This window comes from Hyperoodon ampullatus, assembly GCF_949752795.1.
Source record: "Hyperoodon ampullatus genome assembly, chromosome: 3".
Lineage (NCBI taxonomy): Eukaryota > Metazoa > Chordata > Mammalia > Artiodactyla > Ziphiidae > Hyperoodon > Hyperoodon ampullatus.
In genome coordinates, this window is record NC_136916.1 from 170,890,649 (window position 1) to 170,909,735 (window position 19,087).

At 48.8% G+C, this 19,087-nt stretch overlaps 1 protein-coding gene across 3 annotated transcripts in view; it reads right to left on the bottom strand.

The window, feature by feature from the left end:
* Window positions 1-264: 264 nt before the first annotated feature.
* CLMN (calmin) overlaps window positions 265-19,087 on the bottom strand; it is a gene marked incomplete at its 3' end in the record, with an annotated part of 115,060 nt that continues 96,237 nt past the window's right edge. Inside the window, exons 8-14 of one of the 3 annotated variants that reach the window (XM_079701274.1) lie at window positions 17,413-17,495; window positions 10,737-12,350; window positions 7,644-7,834; window positions 3,147-3,207; window positions 2,464-2,534; window positions 1,955-2,051; window positions 265-447 (exon numbers count right to left, since the gene is read on the bottom strand). In XM_079701274.1, coding sequence (XP_079557400.1) covers window positions 265-447; window positions 1,955-2,051; window positions 2,464-2,534; window positions 3,147-3,207; window positions 7,644-7,834; window positions 10,737-12,350; window positions 17,413-17,495 — 2,300 coding nt within the window. Of the gene's footprint in view, window positions 448-1,954; window positions 2,052-2,463; window positions 2,535-3,146; window positions 3,208-7,643; window positions 7,841-10,736; window positions 12,351-17,412; window positions 17,496-19,087 lie in introns of all 3 variants that reach the window. The other 2 variants (XM_079701273.1, XM_079701275.1) reach the window with 2 other exon arrangements.

Sequence of the window (19,087 nt, forward strand, 5' to 3'; positions counted from 1 at the left end):
AAGCTTAACACCTGACAGAGCAAGGCACGCAAACAAACCCGCCCAAGGATCTGGCCACACACCTGAGTGTTGAGTCCACAGCCAAAGAGAAAAGCGTGCTTAGGACTTACAGGAGAAAAAGGAAACGTGAAAAAGAAAAGTGGAGAGAGGGAGTCTTAAGTTTCCTCGGAGGTCCTCCACCACCTGCAGAAGTGCCCCATCCAGAACAGGCAATGAAAGGAAGTAAGGAGACTGCCCACCCCTGGCCAGGATCCTGTCGTTTTATTATGCAGACGCACGCATCAGAGTCCGCTGAGGTCCAGCTGGGGGAAGAGTAGCAGGCAGTAAACCAGGAGCCAGAGGAAGATAAAGGACATCGCGTCTGGCTGCTGGACGAACTGCATCAGCGAGTCGCTCTGTGGGCTGTGGATCTCTTGCAGCCCGGCTTCTTCCAAGTTGTTGGCCTTCCTGCAGGAGGGGAGACACACCAAGGCAGTCACAAGTGGGTCCCCAGCCCAGTGGAGCCCCCTCCCTCCCTGTACGCCAGCCTCACTGCCCAACTGGAGAGCTGAGGGCTTCCCAGTGAGGTGCAGACCCAGGCGGAGGGGGCTGGGTCCCGGGGTGCTTTGAGCTTTCAACCCCACTAAGTTCATCTTCACAGCGCCAAGAGGGAGGCACTGTTAGCCCCATTCTGCAGATGCGCATACTGAGCCTCATGGAGAGGGGGTGGGAGGGGGCTTGCTCAAGGCCATACAATGACTTTGTGATACAGCTGGGACCTGGACCAGGTCTACACCCAGTCCAGGATGCTTTCCCTTACACCGCAGTGCCCTTAACGCAGAGTTAGAAGCTGATGCCTCTTTGTTCTTCCCTAGGAACAGAGGAGACTTCCTAAGGAATCTGAAGAAAGAATCGGAGGTTCCCTGATCATTTAAAAACAGCCATCAGCAACAAAAAGACACACCTCTGTACCACCAAGTTTTTGTTTTTGTTTTTGGAATCTAACCTTGCAAATAATTACCAGGTTACCAGATTTTGGTCAGATGTATCTTTCTTCTCTTATTTTAACAGAAGGTAGTGCTAAAGTGACATTTTAGTTTTGCCTGGTGGAGAAAGCCCAGACGGGGACTGTGTGGTGGTGACAGGAAAGGGTCAGAAGCCATAATCTGATTGCAGTTGGGCTTGGGGGCCTCTGCTTGCAGATGCATTTGTAGAACCTAGAGTGTAAGCTTCTCAGGGTCATTTGGGGCTTCTCAGGGTCATCAGGGTGATGGAGTAATCTCAATCATAACAACCTGAGAAGCGAAAACTACCTCCTCCTCCCTAGACCATCTCCTGATACAATGAAAGGCCAGGCCAAGAAGGGATTAAACCTTTGTCCTGGTCTGGAAACTGAGCGATTCCCACGCAGGTAACAGACAACGGACAGAATTTCTTTCTCCTCCTTAAAACTGTTTTTAGAGAAATTTTAAACTGTATATTTTTATTGCAAGGGTAATAAATGCTCAAAAGCATGGAAAACACGACTGTACTTCTCAACCTTGCAGGTTCAATTTTCAAAGACTCTATCTCATAAAAGCTAAAAGTACTATTTTCCTATGAGGATGTCAAACCTGGTGGAAAATGTGAATTAATATTGCCATTTTATGGCAGGGGAGGGAAACAAATCTTGCCTCTTTTTTTAGTAGCCAGACAGGTGGACTTGTAAAGATTACACTCCTGGGTGTTGGGCAATTTTCAGACAAGGTCTCTCCATTCCAATCATCTAAGTCCTTCCAAGCCAATTCAAATCCGTGGCAAATATTTTTTAAAAATCAATTAAATTAAGTGATTCAATAACTTTAACAGAGATAGGGGCATCTCAGAGTTGTCAGAGTTTTAGATTTCTCTGCCTGCCTATGTTCTAAACGGGCTGTGTTACAGCAATTCGACACTCTTAGTCTAGGTCATTTTGTTCTCCAACAGTAAGAAATACTTTCATAGACATCCTGGCATGTTTGCATTCCCTCTTCATGTCTGTTCTGATGCCACAAAACTGTAAAATCAGCTCAGTGAGCTTCTGAGTATTGTACCTGCAGTGGTGACACAGAATGAACACAGTTGTCAGGGGCTACTGCGTTTAGAACACACACAGTATCCCGTCCCTACCTCTTCTGCCTGTATCTGCCTCGGAGGGCCAGCTTATACCACTGTGTCATCTAAATACAGCCACAGGCTCATGACCCAGACCTGTCTTTAAACCGAGTCATTTTCTGAACCATGCCCTGCCCATCAACATGAACTCATATCTAATTTCCCCTCCCACTCATATTCAATTTCCATTCATTTTTTCCAGAACGGGTATTTTCTTGCATGAGTCCAGACTATTAATACTGTTATCCAACACAGCCTTGTTGGAGAATAGCCACCCCCAGAAGGTAGGCTGCGTAATTAAAGAAAAAATATCCTTTTAAGCCCCACCAAGCTTGGACCACTGCCACCTACCTGGTTAACGTTCGGTTTCTTCTGTCATCCTGATCTGGTGCGTTCCTCAGCTGAACACAGCTAAAACGATCCTACAGTGAAATTTATAAACAAAACCCCGCAACCCAGTTAGTAAAGATGAAGTCTCTGAAACAGAAAATGAAATGATTTTAAACATACAGAGTCGAGTCGAGCATGCCATGATTTTCTCAATCTTGCGAACATCAAGTTCCAAAGTAAAATGACTATGCAGTGTTCTACGTTATTCCCACGGGCGGACGGAAGGGTCCCCTCCCCCATAACAACCTGAATCAGGGCAAGCTGTGGATCCCAGGGCTTTGGGTCCCAACACATCCACAGCTAAGTGGTTGCGAAGACAAAGCGAACCCTCTGCTTATGGGGCACCTCTGTCTTTGAACGTGATCTTTCTGGACGTGTGTGCACGGGTGGAGTCTTGGATGCATTTGTTATGACAAAGATGCCTTTGGGCTTTAAAATCATCACTTTATTTACATCCCCTAATGCCCAAACTGGACATCTGATCGGACTATGCTTAGTGACAAGGTTTTAATTTGCTTGTCTTCTATCCCAAAGCATAGCTGTCGCAAGTCAGTAATTTCAAAGCTCTGGGCTGGGGAGGAGGAAGAATGGAAAGGAATTGATTAGCAGGGGCCGGTGAAAGAAGAAGAAATTCACATACTAACCGATTCCGAAGACCTATTAGCATGTCGTTGAACGTAAATGCTGGAGTCACTGTGACTTGTCCTGCAAAATAAACACACGTTTTGAATTGGTGCCACCAAGAACATCTTGCTGCCCCCATCCTGAGGCTGCCACATGTGGAGTTAGGCAAGCTCTGATTTCTGACCTAGTGATGGAAATGAGACATGGTATCCAGTAGACCCACTCGGGGTGGAGCGTGTTTACAAACAGCAGGATGATGTGAAAGGGACACACTGAGCCCTCGTTAACAAGAAAAAAAAAGAAAAAAAACAGTAAGAATTTCAAATAGAAAGCAGACCACATATTCTTAAAAATCATAGGATTTGGGGGCAGGAAGGGATCTCTTTTTCTAAGTATCCCGAAGTCTTGGAACTCACCAGATGTCCTCTGCAAGCTAAAGTCAGACCTGGGCTGAGACCTGGGCCCCGGACTCCCTTTGCAGTGCTCCCTGCTGTGCACATGGCTGCTGACTGCCTAGCTCTTGGGAGGACCACCTCTTTTCCTTTCATACACGAGGAGGCTCATTTTCTGACTATATCTTTGTGGCTGATGTGTTTCTCTGATCTTCCAATAAAGCTGGCTCACTCAGGGCTAAGGCAAAAAGATACCCAACCAGAGGCCTGGGCTGTCATCCTGGCTCCTGGTTGATTAACTGGCAACCTTGGTCAAATATTTTCATCTCTGATCAGTTTTCCTTATCTGTGAAATGGATCATCATTCCCACCCTACCTACTTCATGGAGCTGGCAGGGATACTAGCCTACTGCAGGTCAAAGGGGCCCCGCCCTATTGCTCCACAGGAGAAAGAGGTGTTGCATGTGGATGGGCCTGATACAGAGACAGTCATGTTAGTTTCCTCAAGGCAGACCTACTATGTGGCATTATGGGGTCCGGGAAAGAGGCACCTGACCCACGAGTTTATTCCCATCATTGGCAGCCTTGTTGTTCCCGCCCATGGCTGTCCTCCAAACATCCCCAAACTCTTCCCTTTCCTGGGGCACGTTTCCAGCTAACAGGTTTTGAGCACCTACTACATGCCAGGGGCAGGGCTAGGCCTATGGAAACTTCAGTCCTTTTCCTCAATCCGAAGCCTGTGCTAGTTTTCCCTGGCTGGTATCACAGCACAGAAATGAAACAAAATGCACCTACAAAGAAAAAAATAGGGCTTCCCTGGTGGCGCAGTGGTTGAGAGTCCGCCTGCCGATGCAGGGGACACGGGTTCGTGCCCCAGTCTGGGAAGATCCCACATGCCGCGGAGCGGCTAGGCCCGTGAGCCATGGCCGCTGGGCCTGCGCGTCCAGAGCCTGTGCTCCGCAACGGGAGAGGCCACAGCAGTGAGAGGCCCGCGTACCGCAAAAAAAAAAAAACAAAAAATAACACTGGTGCCTGGAACCCAACAGTGCCCATAAGAGTCAACTCAACAAGTGGTCCTGGAAACGCAGGACCACTCTCCACTCCCCCCCAGACCACATATTTGTAATGTTTTCTAGTAAAAAAGCTCATCCCTGGGGGGGGTGGATCTCATTTTTCCCTCTCCCCCTTTTTTTTCAGTATGCTTTCTTGAAGGTGGTTTTTGTGTTATAGTCAAATCACTATGAGACGTATTCATGTTTGCATCCCGAACTTCATTCTTTCAGCAAAGCATGATCAGGAGGCTACTGTGTGCGGGGCCCCGAGCTAGATGCTGAGGACCCACTCCTCCAGGAGCCTGCCATGGACTGCGAGCACAGCCATTCACTCATCATCCCCTGCGAAGAACTTCTGTTCTTTGGATGCCGACTATAAGGCAGGTGCCGAGCTAAATGCTGGGATACGCTGGTGTGCCCTCCCTTCCTCCAGGGAGCTGGCTCACCGTCTAGGGGAAGGACAGGTGATAAATACATCCTTCCATAAATGATTATAGAAATTATTGCTTTGATCAATGCTGTGGAGAAAAAGAACAGAGGCTATGAGGACACAGAAAGGGGAATCAACAATTGCCTGGAAGAATCCAAGAAGGCTGCTTGGAGGAAGTGGTAGTGGAGCTGAGACCCAAGGGAGCAGGCAGGGGACAGAGGGTCCTCAAGGATGAAGGAACTTATGTTGGGGGGCATTCCAGGACCTCAACTAAGGCCAGGGTGCTTAGCGTGCTAGGGATGAGGGAGAGGGTGACCGAGGGTGGACGGAGATGAGGCTGGGGGACAGGCCACGAGGGGTGGGGTCCTGCAGGCTCTGGACCAGCGGCCTTTCTGCTGAGACCAACGGGAAGCCAAGGGGGTGACTGACAGCCAGGAAAGCATCCTGTGCCTTCCCTGGGAAGAGAGATGCCGGGGCTCTGTCTCATTCCATAGTCTCGGCCAGGCAATGACCTCTCTGAACTCAGTTCTCTTGAGTGTAAAACAGGGAGGGCAGGTGAGACGGCCGTGAGCACAGGACGGGCGCCGGGGTGTGCGTTCATTCGTGGGCATGAGCGCCCCTCTATGCTGTCCGATTATTTTTGGCGTGTAGCTTCTACCTCGGCTAAAATGCTTCATAATAGTTACAGCTTTGCCTGACGTGAGATGGGATGGAGGAACTGGGAGATCAGAGTAAAACCTTTGCACTGAAAGGTCAGCCAGGCCTCACACCCACAGACACCGAAATATCGGCTTACGTTTCCATATCCCTCCCCCACGGCCCCATCTTCACAGGGGCAGGTTTTGCTGGTCCTTCCGAAGCAGCACGCACCCAATTCACTTGCTTTGCCCCACCATGCCCCCCTGGTCTCTCCTCCCGTGTCCCCTCGCATTCAACAAATATTACCTGAGGTGCCTGCTACGTGCCAGCTGTTCCTCAGGCTGTTTCTTCCACTTGGAAAGTCCCCTGCTTCCCTCTCCCAAACCCAAATCCCACTCAGCCCTCAAGGCGGAAGTCAAATGACATCTCAGCGCCTAGGCTGCCCTGACCCTCTCCGCCTGCCTCTGAGGTCTCACCGTGAAACCTCACTTGCCTCTCACACCTAAGGTGCCCACCCAGTCCCAGCAGGATAGACGGAGCACGTCTCCTCTCCCTCCAGCTGGGAGATCCTGGAGGGCGGAGCCGTGGCGGACCTCTTCCGAAGTCCGCATGTCCCCATCACATAGTGACCGCTCAAAGACTGCTTAGGGAGAAGCGGGGCAGTCTGGCAAATGACCAGTGGCCCCTCCTGAGTTGTGGTTGAGTAGATGACAGCCCTGGACCACTTGCCTGGAAGCGCTCATCTGCACTTAGAGCGGGGTCGGGTCCAGCTGCACATGAGACATAGATGTCTGCCGGCTAGTCACAGCCAAGGGCAGGGAGAAGGACTCTGGGAGTCACGGGCTAAGGTGGCAGCAGCCTTCCGTGGTGCCTTGAGCCTGCTCCTCCGGGCTCCCGTCTGCCCTCCCTTTGTCCCCCACAGCTCAGCACGGGAGCCAAGAGGAGGGCAGGTGGGAAGCAGGGTATCGGCCGGCCTCTCCTCCGGCTCTCCCTGTATGGGCTTCCCCCACTCACTCCCCCAGGGCTTATCTCAATAATTTCCCTTTGCATCCAGCATGGCTCACCCAGCACAGCCAACGCGGGGTCACAGAAGGAACGTGGACCGTGGCATCTGACAGGTCTGGGTCCAAGACCCCAGCTGTCCCATCTCCTAAGCTGGGAGATACCCTCCAAGCTTCCCAATGATGCACAATCCCACCTACCTGCCTATCGGAGTGCCCACGAGAACTGATGAACACATGTATGGGAAATGCCTGACACGTAAGGGCTGGTAAATGGTGATCTTTGTGATGATGAGGGATAATGGGGAGAGACCAGGGTCTTCTGACATTCAGCAGCTACCTATTTTCCCCGGGACAAATCCGGACCATCCAGTGGCCTCAGAGTGACGGAGCAGATGCGTGCTACACGCTTCCTGGCACTCAGAGCTCAGCATCCTCCCTGCCCCCTCCTCCCCTGTGGTAAATCGACCACCCTTACTGCCTTGGACCCAAACTCGTGGGTGAAGCGGTCATAATAAAGTCCAGCTTCCATGCGACAGTGATACATGGTCCCCCCCATGCATATGCAGTGCCTCCCTTCTGATCCTGTAAGATGCTTATAAACGGCTAAGTTTGGTCTCTACCTAGCCTGACCGGAGGTTATCAGGGGCCACAGACGGCCGGCAGAGTCTCCAAGGCTATTACTTTTCATACCCCACCCCTACGTACGGTTCAGCCACCTCTCTGCTCACTGCCAGTTTCCACCCAAAGCTACTTGGAGCGAGGAGAGAAGGCAAAGTTCAGGGCCTTCTGGTTTTGCTGATTACAGGCAGGTCTGATATTGTTTGGGGGAGGTCAGTGGGGGAGCCCAGGTGTGAAGAAAGAGGACTTTGCCTGAATCTGTTTCCCTTGCTGTCCAGCCCCACCCCTGCGTCCCCCATCCAATCAGAAACCGGAAATGGGATGAGTTCAGAGAGTAGCTTCCCAGCTCAGGCTCTGGGGTGAGAAGTTGTTAATCAAATACCTGGAAAGGACATTGTGGTCACAGGTGTCTTCTTCCAGGTCATCTGAGGAGCGAACAGTTCCGGGTGCTAAAAATATTGAACTTTCTACGTGGTCCACATGTTTTCTTTTTTCCTTTTTTTTACTGCTGATCGGTTCTTCCGTTACCTTTTCTTCTAATGGGTTTGCTAAGTTTTCCGGGTTTGGAAATTCCTGGGACTGAAGGATATGACAACCAAACACAAGTCAGAATTTTATGCTGAGATGTTGAGTGCGTGACACCACCCGGCAGCGCCCTGCTGCACCTTGACTCCGAGGCCCTGCTAGGGCGCCCCTTCCAATCCTGCCTCTTCCATGGGTTCCTTCCAGCACAGCCCACCATGGAGGAGAAGCCCACCCGAACTGCTGCTCCCCGGGCAGAGTTCCAAGTGCTCCAGACTAATTGATCGAAAACAGCATGGGTTTTACAGTCAGTGAGACCTGGTTTCAAATCCTGGCTAAGTCAGCTATCTGACCTTGAGCAACTGACTATCTCTCTGATCCTTGGTTTCCTTGTCTGTCAAATGGGTATAATGATTATCAGCCTCTTCCCACTATACCACAGTGCTTCCTATAAAGGACGTCCCTCACAGTGGACAATGGTCGGACCTTTCACACAACCATCATCCACTTAAACAGAGGAACAAATCCTAGAGGCCAGGTGGGCCAAGGGGTGTGAAGGTGGCTCCTGTGTTTGGAGAGATGGATCTTCACTGTGCTTTTGGCCGAAGGTGTATGGTAGTGCCACCTTTGTAGCATTTATATGATAAGGAAGATCTTTGACCTCCACCCCCCCACCCCCCCACTCTGAAACCCACCAGCGATGCTCCCACGTGAAATCGAGAAGCGTGAGAATTGCTGGCAGCACTTCTCAAGCATTCTCACAGGGGCTGGAAAAACCTGCTCAACAGGTGTCCGGACAAGAGGATCAGAGTGGCCGGCCGTGCAGCCCAGGAGAACAAAGCTCCCTGCAGAAATTAAAACCGCCCTCAGCAATGTGAAAGGCCAGTTGCTCCTCCATCATCAAGGAGCAAATGCTACCTTTTCGGAAAGGTGAAATGAGGAGAGGACTTATTTTCTTAAAGACTAGAAGTAGAACTTGCCATTTTCTAGTCCATTTAGAAGATAGTTTTCTCTTTTCTTTTTAAAGAAGGGCCAGGTATCAGAGAAATTCTCCACCCGCTGTCATCCTCTCGGTCAGGAGGCAAGTCCTCCTGGGCTGCACCCCTTCCCCTCCCCCGCCCCTGCTCACTCACAGGGATCAAGGCTAGGGCTACACTCGGGAGCCAATGGCAAGGTGTGCTTGGGAGCAGTGGGCGGGCACCTGCTTGTCGGACGCCTAATCTGCGTGCCCACAGGCCACACTCCATCACTGGAGGAGGGGAACTCAGGCGCTCATTAGCCATTCTAAGTCACACAGAGGGGCAGAAAGGCAACTCAGGGCAACCCCAGTCCCCTTTCTTTTGTTCTAAAAGAACTTATTGGCCTGTAATAATCCAGAGAATCACCCCAGTTGCTGTTGTCATCCCCCAACCTGGGGACCCCGAGACCTGATGTCACTGAGGGGCATTTCTCACCCCGCCGGATCTTCGGGTCTCCCACAGGACAAGCCTGCTCTGACAGACAGCAGACCGAGGGCTAGGGGCAGGGGACAGGACTAGGTTCCTTGCCCCTGGGCGGAAGGGGAAGGTGGCAGGCAGGCCTCTTGTACCTATGGAGCCACCCAGCCCTCTTCTGCAGCCGAAGACGGACACAGAATGGGTGCTCGGCACCAAAGGATAGGTCCGGCCACACGTGGCTTCTAGACTGTTTAGTGCCAGAGAACTCTGCGGCCCCCAGTGCTCGGGCAGCTACTCCCCACCGCCTGGAGCTGGCAAACCCATAAATGATGCTACCACTTCTGGCCCATCTAAATCCTAAATGCCTTTTAAGGCTACTCAGATTCCCCTTCTCCTGCAGCCTCCCCAGGGCAAGGCTTTCTCACTCCTCTGGGCACCTTTGGGCCTCCGCTGGGTCCTGTCCTGACTTCCCAGCACCTCAGGGTTTAATTTACCTGCCCTCACCTGATACCCCAAACTGTCATGCAATGCACCTTGTTTCCTGTCAGGCTGGCCTCTGGAGCCCAGAGATTAATACACAAATGCTCACTCTCTCCCAGGAGAGAAAATCACAACCCACGAAAGCAGCAGCAGTCCACTACAGAACCATCGAGAATGTTATCACTATAAATGGAAGAGTGACCGCTCTGCCTGGAGAGGGGCTGGGCGGGCTCCCGGGAGGGGGTGCTGTTGGCATTGGGCTTTGAAGATGAGTAAGTGCTTGCCAAGCCAAGTGTGGGGAAGGGCGTCCAGATGGGGGACCAGCTCCAGCAAAGCCCAGAGGCAGGCTGGGAGGCAGGGAGGAGGTGGGCTTATCCGGAGGGGAGGGGGACCCAGAGGGACATGCAGTCAGGGTTCCCCACACCCTCTCACTGCTCACTCTGGGGGGCCCCTCTGAAGCTGCTGGGCCAGAGGACGTGGAGACACGAGGTGCCAGAGGAGCCTGTGCCCAGCTGCTCCGGCTCAGAAGTGCGCGTCCGCCTTGCCCTGTTTACACAACCCACTTCTAACCACAGGAGCCAAACAATAGTGCTCAACAGGCAAAAGGCCTTTAAAAATCAAGGCTGGAGTCCAGTGTGAGGTCTGGCTTGGTTTTCCCAGGCTGCCGTGGGGTTGGGGGTAAAGCCCACTAAGTGCATGCTAGGTAGAGCTGCGATTACTACTTAAAATGATTTCTGCTACTACTATGCTGGACCCTCAAGCACCTCAAGCACGACCTCATCAGATCTCCTTGGCAGCCTGTGGGCAGGGCCCAGACTAGGGGGAGGCCAGCGAGGCACCCCGGGTACAAAATTGACAAGTGTTCCTCTCAGGTGCTAACCCTGACCTTGCCTGAGCCTGAGTGAGTGTCTCCTTAAATTCTGGACCTGGGATGCCTGTGAGGGAAGCTGCCTTTCTCTATTTTATGGAGGAAGAAGCCGAGCTTAGGAGAAGCACAGAATTCCCCACTCAGCGTTCCCGAACCCGCAGTCAAGTACCTGGTGGTCCTGCACGGGGACACTCTCTGCATCCTCCCTTGGCTGGTGGTCCTCCTGTGGGGATGGGGGCCTGGGTTCCGAGGCTGGTCTGGCATCCTCCGCGATGCTGGCCTGGGGGTGGTCCTTGCCCAGCCCGGGGAAGCTGCAGCTGCTCTGGGAGGCCTCGGCGCCCCCGGCCTCATCCTCCCCGGCCCCCAGGTCCGGCAGATACCCCTCTGGCTCTTCGAGGTCCACTTCTTCGTTTTTCAAATCCTCCATGCCTTCTGCGTAAGCCTCCAAAACCTCAGCCAGGGGAACCTCATAATGCGGGTAGTAGAAAAGGTCATGGGGGATGATGGAGATCCTGGAGAGCGGTGGAGACGGCTTGAAATCCAGGCCTTCTTCGCTGGAGCTGCAGAGGGTCTCCAAGCTGCTGCTGCTGCTTGGTGGATTGGAAGGCAATTCTCCCCCAAGGCCCCGTGGGCCCTCGGCTTCCCCTTCCTCCTCACCCCGACGGCGCCAGGGGGACTCGTGCTTGGCCTTTTGTGGCTTTTCATCCACCGGTGCCTCCTCAGGGGCCAAAGAATAGCCTTGGTCTTCTGGTCCAGGGCCCTTGTGAGGTTCCTGCTGGTTGGGCTTCACAGGGGGCTCATCCAAATCTGTCTTCCTGTGGGCAGATTTACCTCTCCTTTTACGCAACTTCTCAGCACTATCCTCTGACACCTCCTCCTCGGCAGGTTTTTTCTCATGAGGCGAAGGAACCTCGTAGAAAGCCTGGCTGGTGGAGGGAAAATCTACGAGGTCGCTGTTAAATTTCGAGGCTTTTAATGGTATGCCTTCGAAAGAGTCTTCCTTATCCATAGCTTCTACAGTCAGCAGCTTAACCTTGATCTCCATGGAATCGGCCACAATGGTATCCTCTCCCAGCGTTGAGGGGGAACGGCCCTCTTCCCCTGGGCTAGCTGCCCTCTCCGACGCCCCATTCCAGGAGGGAGAGGTCTGGGGAGTCGGAGGATGACTGACCTTACCATCCACTGAAGACACGTCGCTGGGGGCCTCACTGGAGGCTGCTTCCAGGATCTCTGGGGCCTCCTGTTTCGGTGTTTCCTCAGCAACCTCAGCTGCCAAGACCTGTCCGTCCTGCTTGGACGACTCCTTGGTCTCTCTTGGGCTTCCTTCGAAGCGAAGGTCTGGACTGTAGAAAGGGTCCCTACTGCAGGAGGCATCCCCGTAGATGTCAGCCTCAAAGTGCACAGTTTTCTTGATTGGCAGAGAGGTGGACCTCTGGCTGTCCTTTCTGGATGATAAGATGGAAGATTCTGGAGCCAGCTCGCTGGTGCTGTTGATCTGCCCTGGGACCCCTTGGAGAACCTGGCCAATGATCTGGTGCATGAACTCAGAGCAGCTGTCTGCCAGCTCCCGGCTGGTAACGCAGGGCTCCTTCACACCCTCAGGCTTGTCACAGACGAAGACTTTGGAGGGTGGCGGGTGGCTCGTTTCGTGGTTGATGGTGTAGGCACGCTCCCCGTTCTCAGTCAGAAGGAAGACGGTGCTCTCTTGTTCAGAAGGGGTTTCTCTGATGCGAACGAAGGTGGATTCAATAGGGGCTTCTTTGTCGGAATCCGCAAAATCCTCCTGCCAAGAAATACAGGGCAACGTGAAATCAGCAGAGCGTCTAAGTGTCACGTAACGTCCCCTCTCAAAACACAAACACCGAAGTGGAAAAAGCACTTCAGAAGGAATGGAAGTGTTCTGATGCACATGTAGACTGGCAAATGACTATTGCTCCTGCTGAAATGTGAGAACACCAAAGTTAAAAAGAATGTGGTTTTTTGTTGGTTTTTTTTTTTGCGGTACACGGGCCTCTCACTGCTGTGGCCTCTCCTGTTGCGGAGCACAGGCTCCGGACGCGCAGGCTCAGCGGCCATTGCTCACGGGCCCAGCCACTCTGCGGCATGTGGGATCTTCCCGGACCGGGGCACGAACCCATGTCCCCTGCATCGGCAGGCGGACTCTCAACCACTGCGCCACCAGGGATGCCCCGAATGTGTTTTTTTAAAGCTATGGCTGCAAAGACATATCAATGAACTGAACTCTGGAGAAGGATGAGCCCTTCCTAAGTGAGCAGAGATTGTCCGTGACTTCATACCTGTGGGCCACTGCCTGGTCTGGGTATGGACAGGAGAGCGAACTCATCCGAGATAAGGAAAGATCAGCTAAATATTTATTGATTGTGTGGGCTGGCATGAGAGATTGAAACTAGAGGGGGCCCACACACAAAACTAGTTCTCTTCATATACTAATTCTCCCACACAGGGACTTTTGCTAAGTAAGATGCAGCTGAATTATTCACAATAGCTAAGACATGGAAGCAACCTAAGTGTCCACCAAAAGAGGAATGGATAAAGAAGATGTGGTGTATATATTTACACACACGCACGCACACACACACACACACACACACACACTGGAATATTACTCAGCCATAAAAAAGAATGAAATAACGCCACTGACAGCAACATGGATGGACATAGAGATTATCGTACTAAGTTAAGTAAGGCAGACAGACAAAGACAAATATCATATGATATCATTTATACATGGAATCTAAAATATGATACAAATGAACTTATTTACAAAACAGAAACAGACCCACTGACATAGAAAACAAACTTATGGTTACCAAAGGGGAAAGGCAAGGGAGGGATAAATTAGGAGTTTGAGGTAAATATATACACACTACTATATATAAAATAGATAACCAACAAGGACTTATTATATAGCACAAGGAACTATATTCAATATCTTGTAATAATCCATAATGGCAAAGAATATGAAAAAGAATATATGTATGTAACTGGATCACTTTGCTGTACACCAGAAACTAACATAACATTGTAAATCAACTACACTTCAGTTAGAAACAAAAAGATGCAGCAGCTGAGAGCAGGGCTGAAAAGCAGAGAGCAATCTTGGTGGTACTGCAGAGCTTGGCTCCCAATGCACTGGTAGGGAGAGTGGATTGACCTCATTATACAATTACTTGAAACTGGAGGGCTGAAATTAAATAAAACTGCAACAGAACCCTTATCAACTCTTGAGAAGGTCAAAATGATCAGCTCCTCATTATAGGTCCTTGTTTGGGAAAGGGCTCTATTCTCTGGGGGGAAAATGTCATCTACCTCAACTGTACTGCTCTTTTGTACACCAGGTTTGGCATAAAATAAAAAAAATTTAAGACACAAATAAGCAAGAGAAGAGACCCATAATCAGGAGAAACAATAGTCATTAGAAGTAGACCCAGAGATAACCTGGGGTTAGAACTAGTAAATAAGGAGTCTAAAATAACTGCTTAACCTATACTATAAGAAATACAAAGGTTTTTCTTCAGGCTGAAGGAAAGGATCACAGATGAAAGCCTGGAGCTGAAGGGGGGAATGAAAAGTACCTGAAATGGTAAATGTATGGCCAATATAAAAGACTATTTTAAAAGTTTTCTTAAAAAGTCTCCTGTTTAAAGCACAAATAATACATATGCAGAAGAAAGTCAGGCAATAACAGCACAAAGGAATGGAGAAGAGGTGAGTGGAATGAAATAGTTGCATATATACAAATATATAAATATGCGTTTTATTTAATGTTGTATTATAGTAATCCAAAGTAGACTGAGTTATGTTCAAGATGAATATTATAACCCCTAGGAAAACTACTAAAAAGATAAAACAAGGAGATGTTGTTTTAAAGCCAACAGAGGAGATAAAATGGAAACCAAAAAAGTAATTGAGGGCTTCCCTGGTGGCGCAGTGGTTGAGAGTCTGCCTGCCAATGCAAGGGACACAGGTTCGTGCCCTGGTCTGGGGGGATTCCACATGCCGCGGAGCAGCTGGGCCTGTGAGCCATGGCCGCTGAGCCTGTGCGTCCGGAGCCTGTGCCCCGCAATGGGAGAGGCCACAACAGTGAGAGGCGCGCGTACCACATAAAAAAAAAAAAAAGTAATTGAATAATCAGAAAAACAGTTAGAAAGGAAGGACGGGGGAGCATAGAACAGATAGGACCAATAGAAAACAACAAGCAAGATGGTAGACTACGTGAAGTAAATGGTAAAAAAATACACAAATAAAATGACACACTAATTCTTGTCAGAATGGATAAAAAACAAGACCCAACTCTATACTATTTGCAAGAGATGTGCTTTAAACATAAGCATACTCTGAAAGGAGAAAGATGGTAAAAGATGTATCACACAAACACTAATCATAAGAAAGTTGGTATGGCTATATTCCTGTCAGACCAAGGACACTCCAAGACAAAATAAAATAAAAATAAAAATAAAATGATGATGTCGTCAGGAAGAGACAACAGTCCTAAATGTGTATACATGCGTGGCAGAGCTTCCACATACATAAAGCAAAAGCTGACAGAACTAAGAAGCACAACAAATCCACAATCATAAGTCAGAGATTTTTAACTTTTCTCCCTCACACTCATTGATAGGAAAAGCAAAAAAAAAAGTCAGTATGTCCATAGGATATTAGAACAGCATATTACCCAACTCAACCTAATTGATATTTAAAGACTGTCAAAGCTTTCACTGCACAAGACACATTCTTTGCAAGTGCATATGGTATGTTTACCCAAATAAACCGTACATCGGGCCATAAAGCCAGGCACAGTGTCTGGTACGCGGTCAGGGCTTAATGAATGTTTACTGAAATGTACTAAACTCAGCTGAATTGTTAAGCTTAAAAAAAACAGCAGTTTAATGGGAGTCTAGATTAGCTGGGATGGCTCATCTGTATTCCCCTGGGGATGTAAATGGACTGTTCTGTGGTGATGCACTGTGTTCCATGAGTCAGGATGACCTACACCAGGTATCATATCTTGTTCAACCTCTCTTGCCCCAGCCCTAGTCTCTGACCCCAGCACTGGGGAGATCCAAGTGTCAGATCTACTGAATCCTGGCCGTGACCCTGACTCACACAAGTATCATAAATTTTAGTTAATTTTAAACTCTGCCTACAGCTTAAGAGCTCAGGGCTAATAAAAGCCCTGGTGCCTAGTATTTCAGAATTTAGTAATGGTCTATGAAGATTGAAGTACAAAATAACATCACCACCATTTTCTGGGCATCAACTGCTGTGCCACGCACAGGAGTAAGTACTTTATGTATCTATTTATTCTTCACGTAACTCTGAAATGTGAGTCATCTTTCCATTTTACAGATGGCATCTCATACGGACATGTATCAGAGAGGTTAAGTAAGCAGCTCAAGGTCACACAGCTTCAAGTGGAAGAACGGACATTCCAGCCCGTGGAATGCCTGCTTCTAAAGCACCCTGGAAAGTGATCTGTGGGCCAGAAACAGATGGGAAACACACACATAGGTAGGGACTGGAATGAAAGCCACATCCTGGGGAAGACCCAGTCTGGCTCTTCTGAGCTATGCCAGATGGGGTCTCAGTTTCAGCATATATTGTAAGGAACCTAAAAGCCTGAACTTTGCAACCGCAGAGAACTGGGATCAAACCCCAGCTCTGCACTTGGTAGCTGGGCAACCCTGGAGAGCTCTTTAAGCCTCTTAGAGTATCTGTTTTCTCTTCTACAAAATGAAAATAATGATACCAAGTCAAGTGGAATTGCAGAGGTGGCAGTCAGCCCAGAGACACAAGAGATGGTTACCTGACAAGCCTCCAGCTACAAGAGCAGCCCATTCTCCCTGCAAGTATTAGCTCTTGATGCTTTTTTCTTTTTTGTCTAGTACGTCTAACTACCTGAAATGATGATGTGTTTGCTGACTTGTCAACTGTTTTCTCTATTAGAACAAAGCTACAAAAGGTCAGGGACCTCATCCATCTTGTTTATTGCTAAGTTCCCCTGCGCCAGCAGTAGGTGTTCGGCAGATTTCCAGTAAATTCAATAAAGGACTGTTGTTATCCTTGTGATCAGTGTTATTATCATCTTGGGCTTATGCACGGGTTGGCTGGAGGTTCAACAGAGCCATGACAACTTCTAAAAGGTCTGATTCTGGGGCTTCCCTGGTGGCACAGTGGTTGAGAGTCCGCCTGCCGATGCAGGGGACATGGGTTCGTGCCCTGGTCTGGGAAGATCCCACATGCCGCGGAGCGGCTAGGCCCGTGAGCCACGGCCACTGAGCCTGCGCGTCCGGAGCCTGTGCTCCGCAACGGGAGAGGCCACAGAGGTGAGAGGCCCGCGTACCGCAAAAAAAAAAAAAAAAAAAAAAAAAAAAAAAAAAGGTCTGATTCTGCTCCAAAAAATCTGTCACCAAGTATACTCAGATTCTGAAAATAAAAAGGCATGCTTTTGAATGGTCACTGTCTATGAGAATTTTTCACATTCTGATAAAATCTGGTAGACTGCTAAAATGTTCCATCTGACATTTAGAAAATCAAGTAGCTGATTCATAATACAAGTGGGCATCTCTTCTAATCTTAATAAAGTTTGGGATGGGAAGGTTTGTAAGAGGTGTGCCTAACTTCCCACTCTGCTTTTAAATGTCATACACGTTATCTATGATTTTGAAATGAATAAGTGGCAAAGCAACGCTCAAGGTGCTTGAGATCGAGTTTTGACCCTTACGGCTGTCACACAGAACAACACAACCCGAACCCCAAGCTTCATGTGATCGCCAGCTGATGGTGTATGGTTTCTGAATTATAGGTAAGGAAAACAGACATACGGCTTCCAACTCCGGGAAATGTTCTAGAAACTGAGCCACGTAAGTCACGATGGACTGCTCGTCTGGCGTGTCAACCATGATGTCTGTTAAGAGAGACACAGGAGTTAGAAGGACACGCAAAAACGGTTTTTATTTTATTTACCTAAAACATTTTTAATTAAAAAATTGTTTTCCAGCTTTATTGAGGTATAATTGACAAATGAAAATTGTATATATTTAAGGTGTACAACATGATGGTTTGACATACATATACATTGTGAAATAATTCCCACAATCAAGTTAATTCACACATCCATCACCTCACAGAGTTACCTTTTTTGTTTTTTGGGTTTTTTTGGTGTGCTGAGAAACCTTAAGATCTACTCTCTTAGCAAATTTCTAGTACACAATACAGTATTATTAGCTATAGTCACCATACTGTATGTTAGACTCCCCAGAACTTATTCATCTTATAACTGAAAGTTTGTACATTTCCCTACTTTTCCCATCCTACCCCCAACCCCCAGCCCCTGGTAACCACCCTTATACTCTCTGATTCTATGAGTTTGGCTTTTTTAGATTCCACATATAAGTGAGATCATGTAGTATTTGTCTTTCTGTGCCTGGCTTACTTCACTCAGCATAATGTCCTCCAGGTTCATTTGTGTTGTGGCAAATGGCAGGATTTCTTTCTTTTTCATGGCTGAATAATATTCCATTGAACATACCCACAGCATTTTCTTTATCTCGTCATCCACTGTTGGATGCATTGGTTGTTACCATACTTTGCCTATTGTGAATAATGCTGCAGTGAACACTGGTGTGCAGATATTTCTCCAAGATTGCAAGTTCATTTCCTTTGTTTTTGTTTTTTTTTGTTTGTTTTGGGGGGGCTTTTTTTTTGTTTTGGGGGGGTTTTTCGTCATGCAGTGCGCCTTGCGGGATCTTAGTTCCCTGACCAGGGATCAAACTCAGGCCCACAGCAGTGAAAGCACTGGGTCTTAACCACTAGACTGCCAGGGATTTCCTGAGGTGTTTGGTTTATTTTTGTTTTTTTTTAAATTTCATTTCCTTTGGATATATATTCAGTAGAGGGTTTGCTGGATCACATGATTGTCTATTTTTAATTTTTTGAGGAACCTCCACACAGTTTTCCGTAAGAGCTGCACCAATTTACATTCTCACCAACAAGAACACACGGTTTTTACATGGGATCTTGGGATGCTTGATCGTGAAGGATCCCACAGACCAGGGAGTTTTTTTCTCTTTATTGTACACTTCAGGAAATCTAGGCCCAGAGAAGGGGAATGATTTGAGTGAAGCCTCACAAGTGGCTGATGAGCAGAGAAGGTGGAATGAAGACTCCAGCTCTCCTTGTACCCAAGATTCTGTTGTTCTCTACTGTCTTAGTCCCTCCCTGCCAGCAGCCAGCTCACTGCCTGCCCCATCAGCGAGTCTGTTGAGCTGGGACCCTCACACATTGCCAGAGGGAGTCCTAAGTTAGCCTAATCCACATGGAAGGAGATTTGACAGAGATAACCAAGTGCCCTAAAAAGGTGTGTACTTTCTAGCTGTGTCATTCATTCCGCTGTTGGGACCTGGTCCTGGAGGAAATAATCTGAGATGCACACTGAGCTTTAACCAATAAGATGTTCATCGCAGCGTTATATATAAACATGACTATTCTGAAAGAACC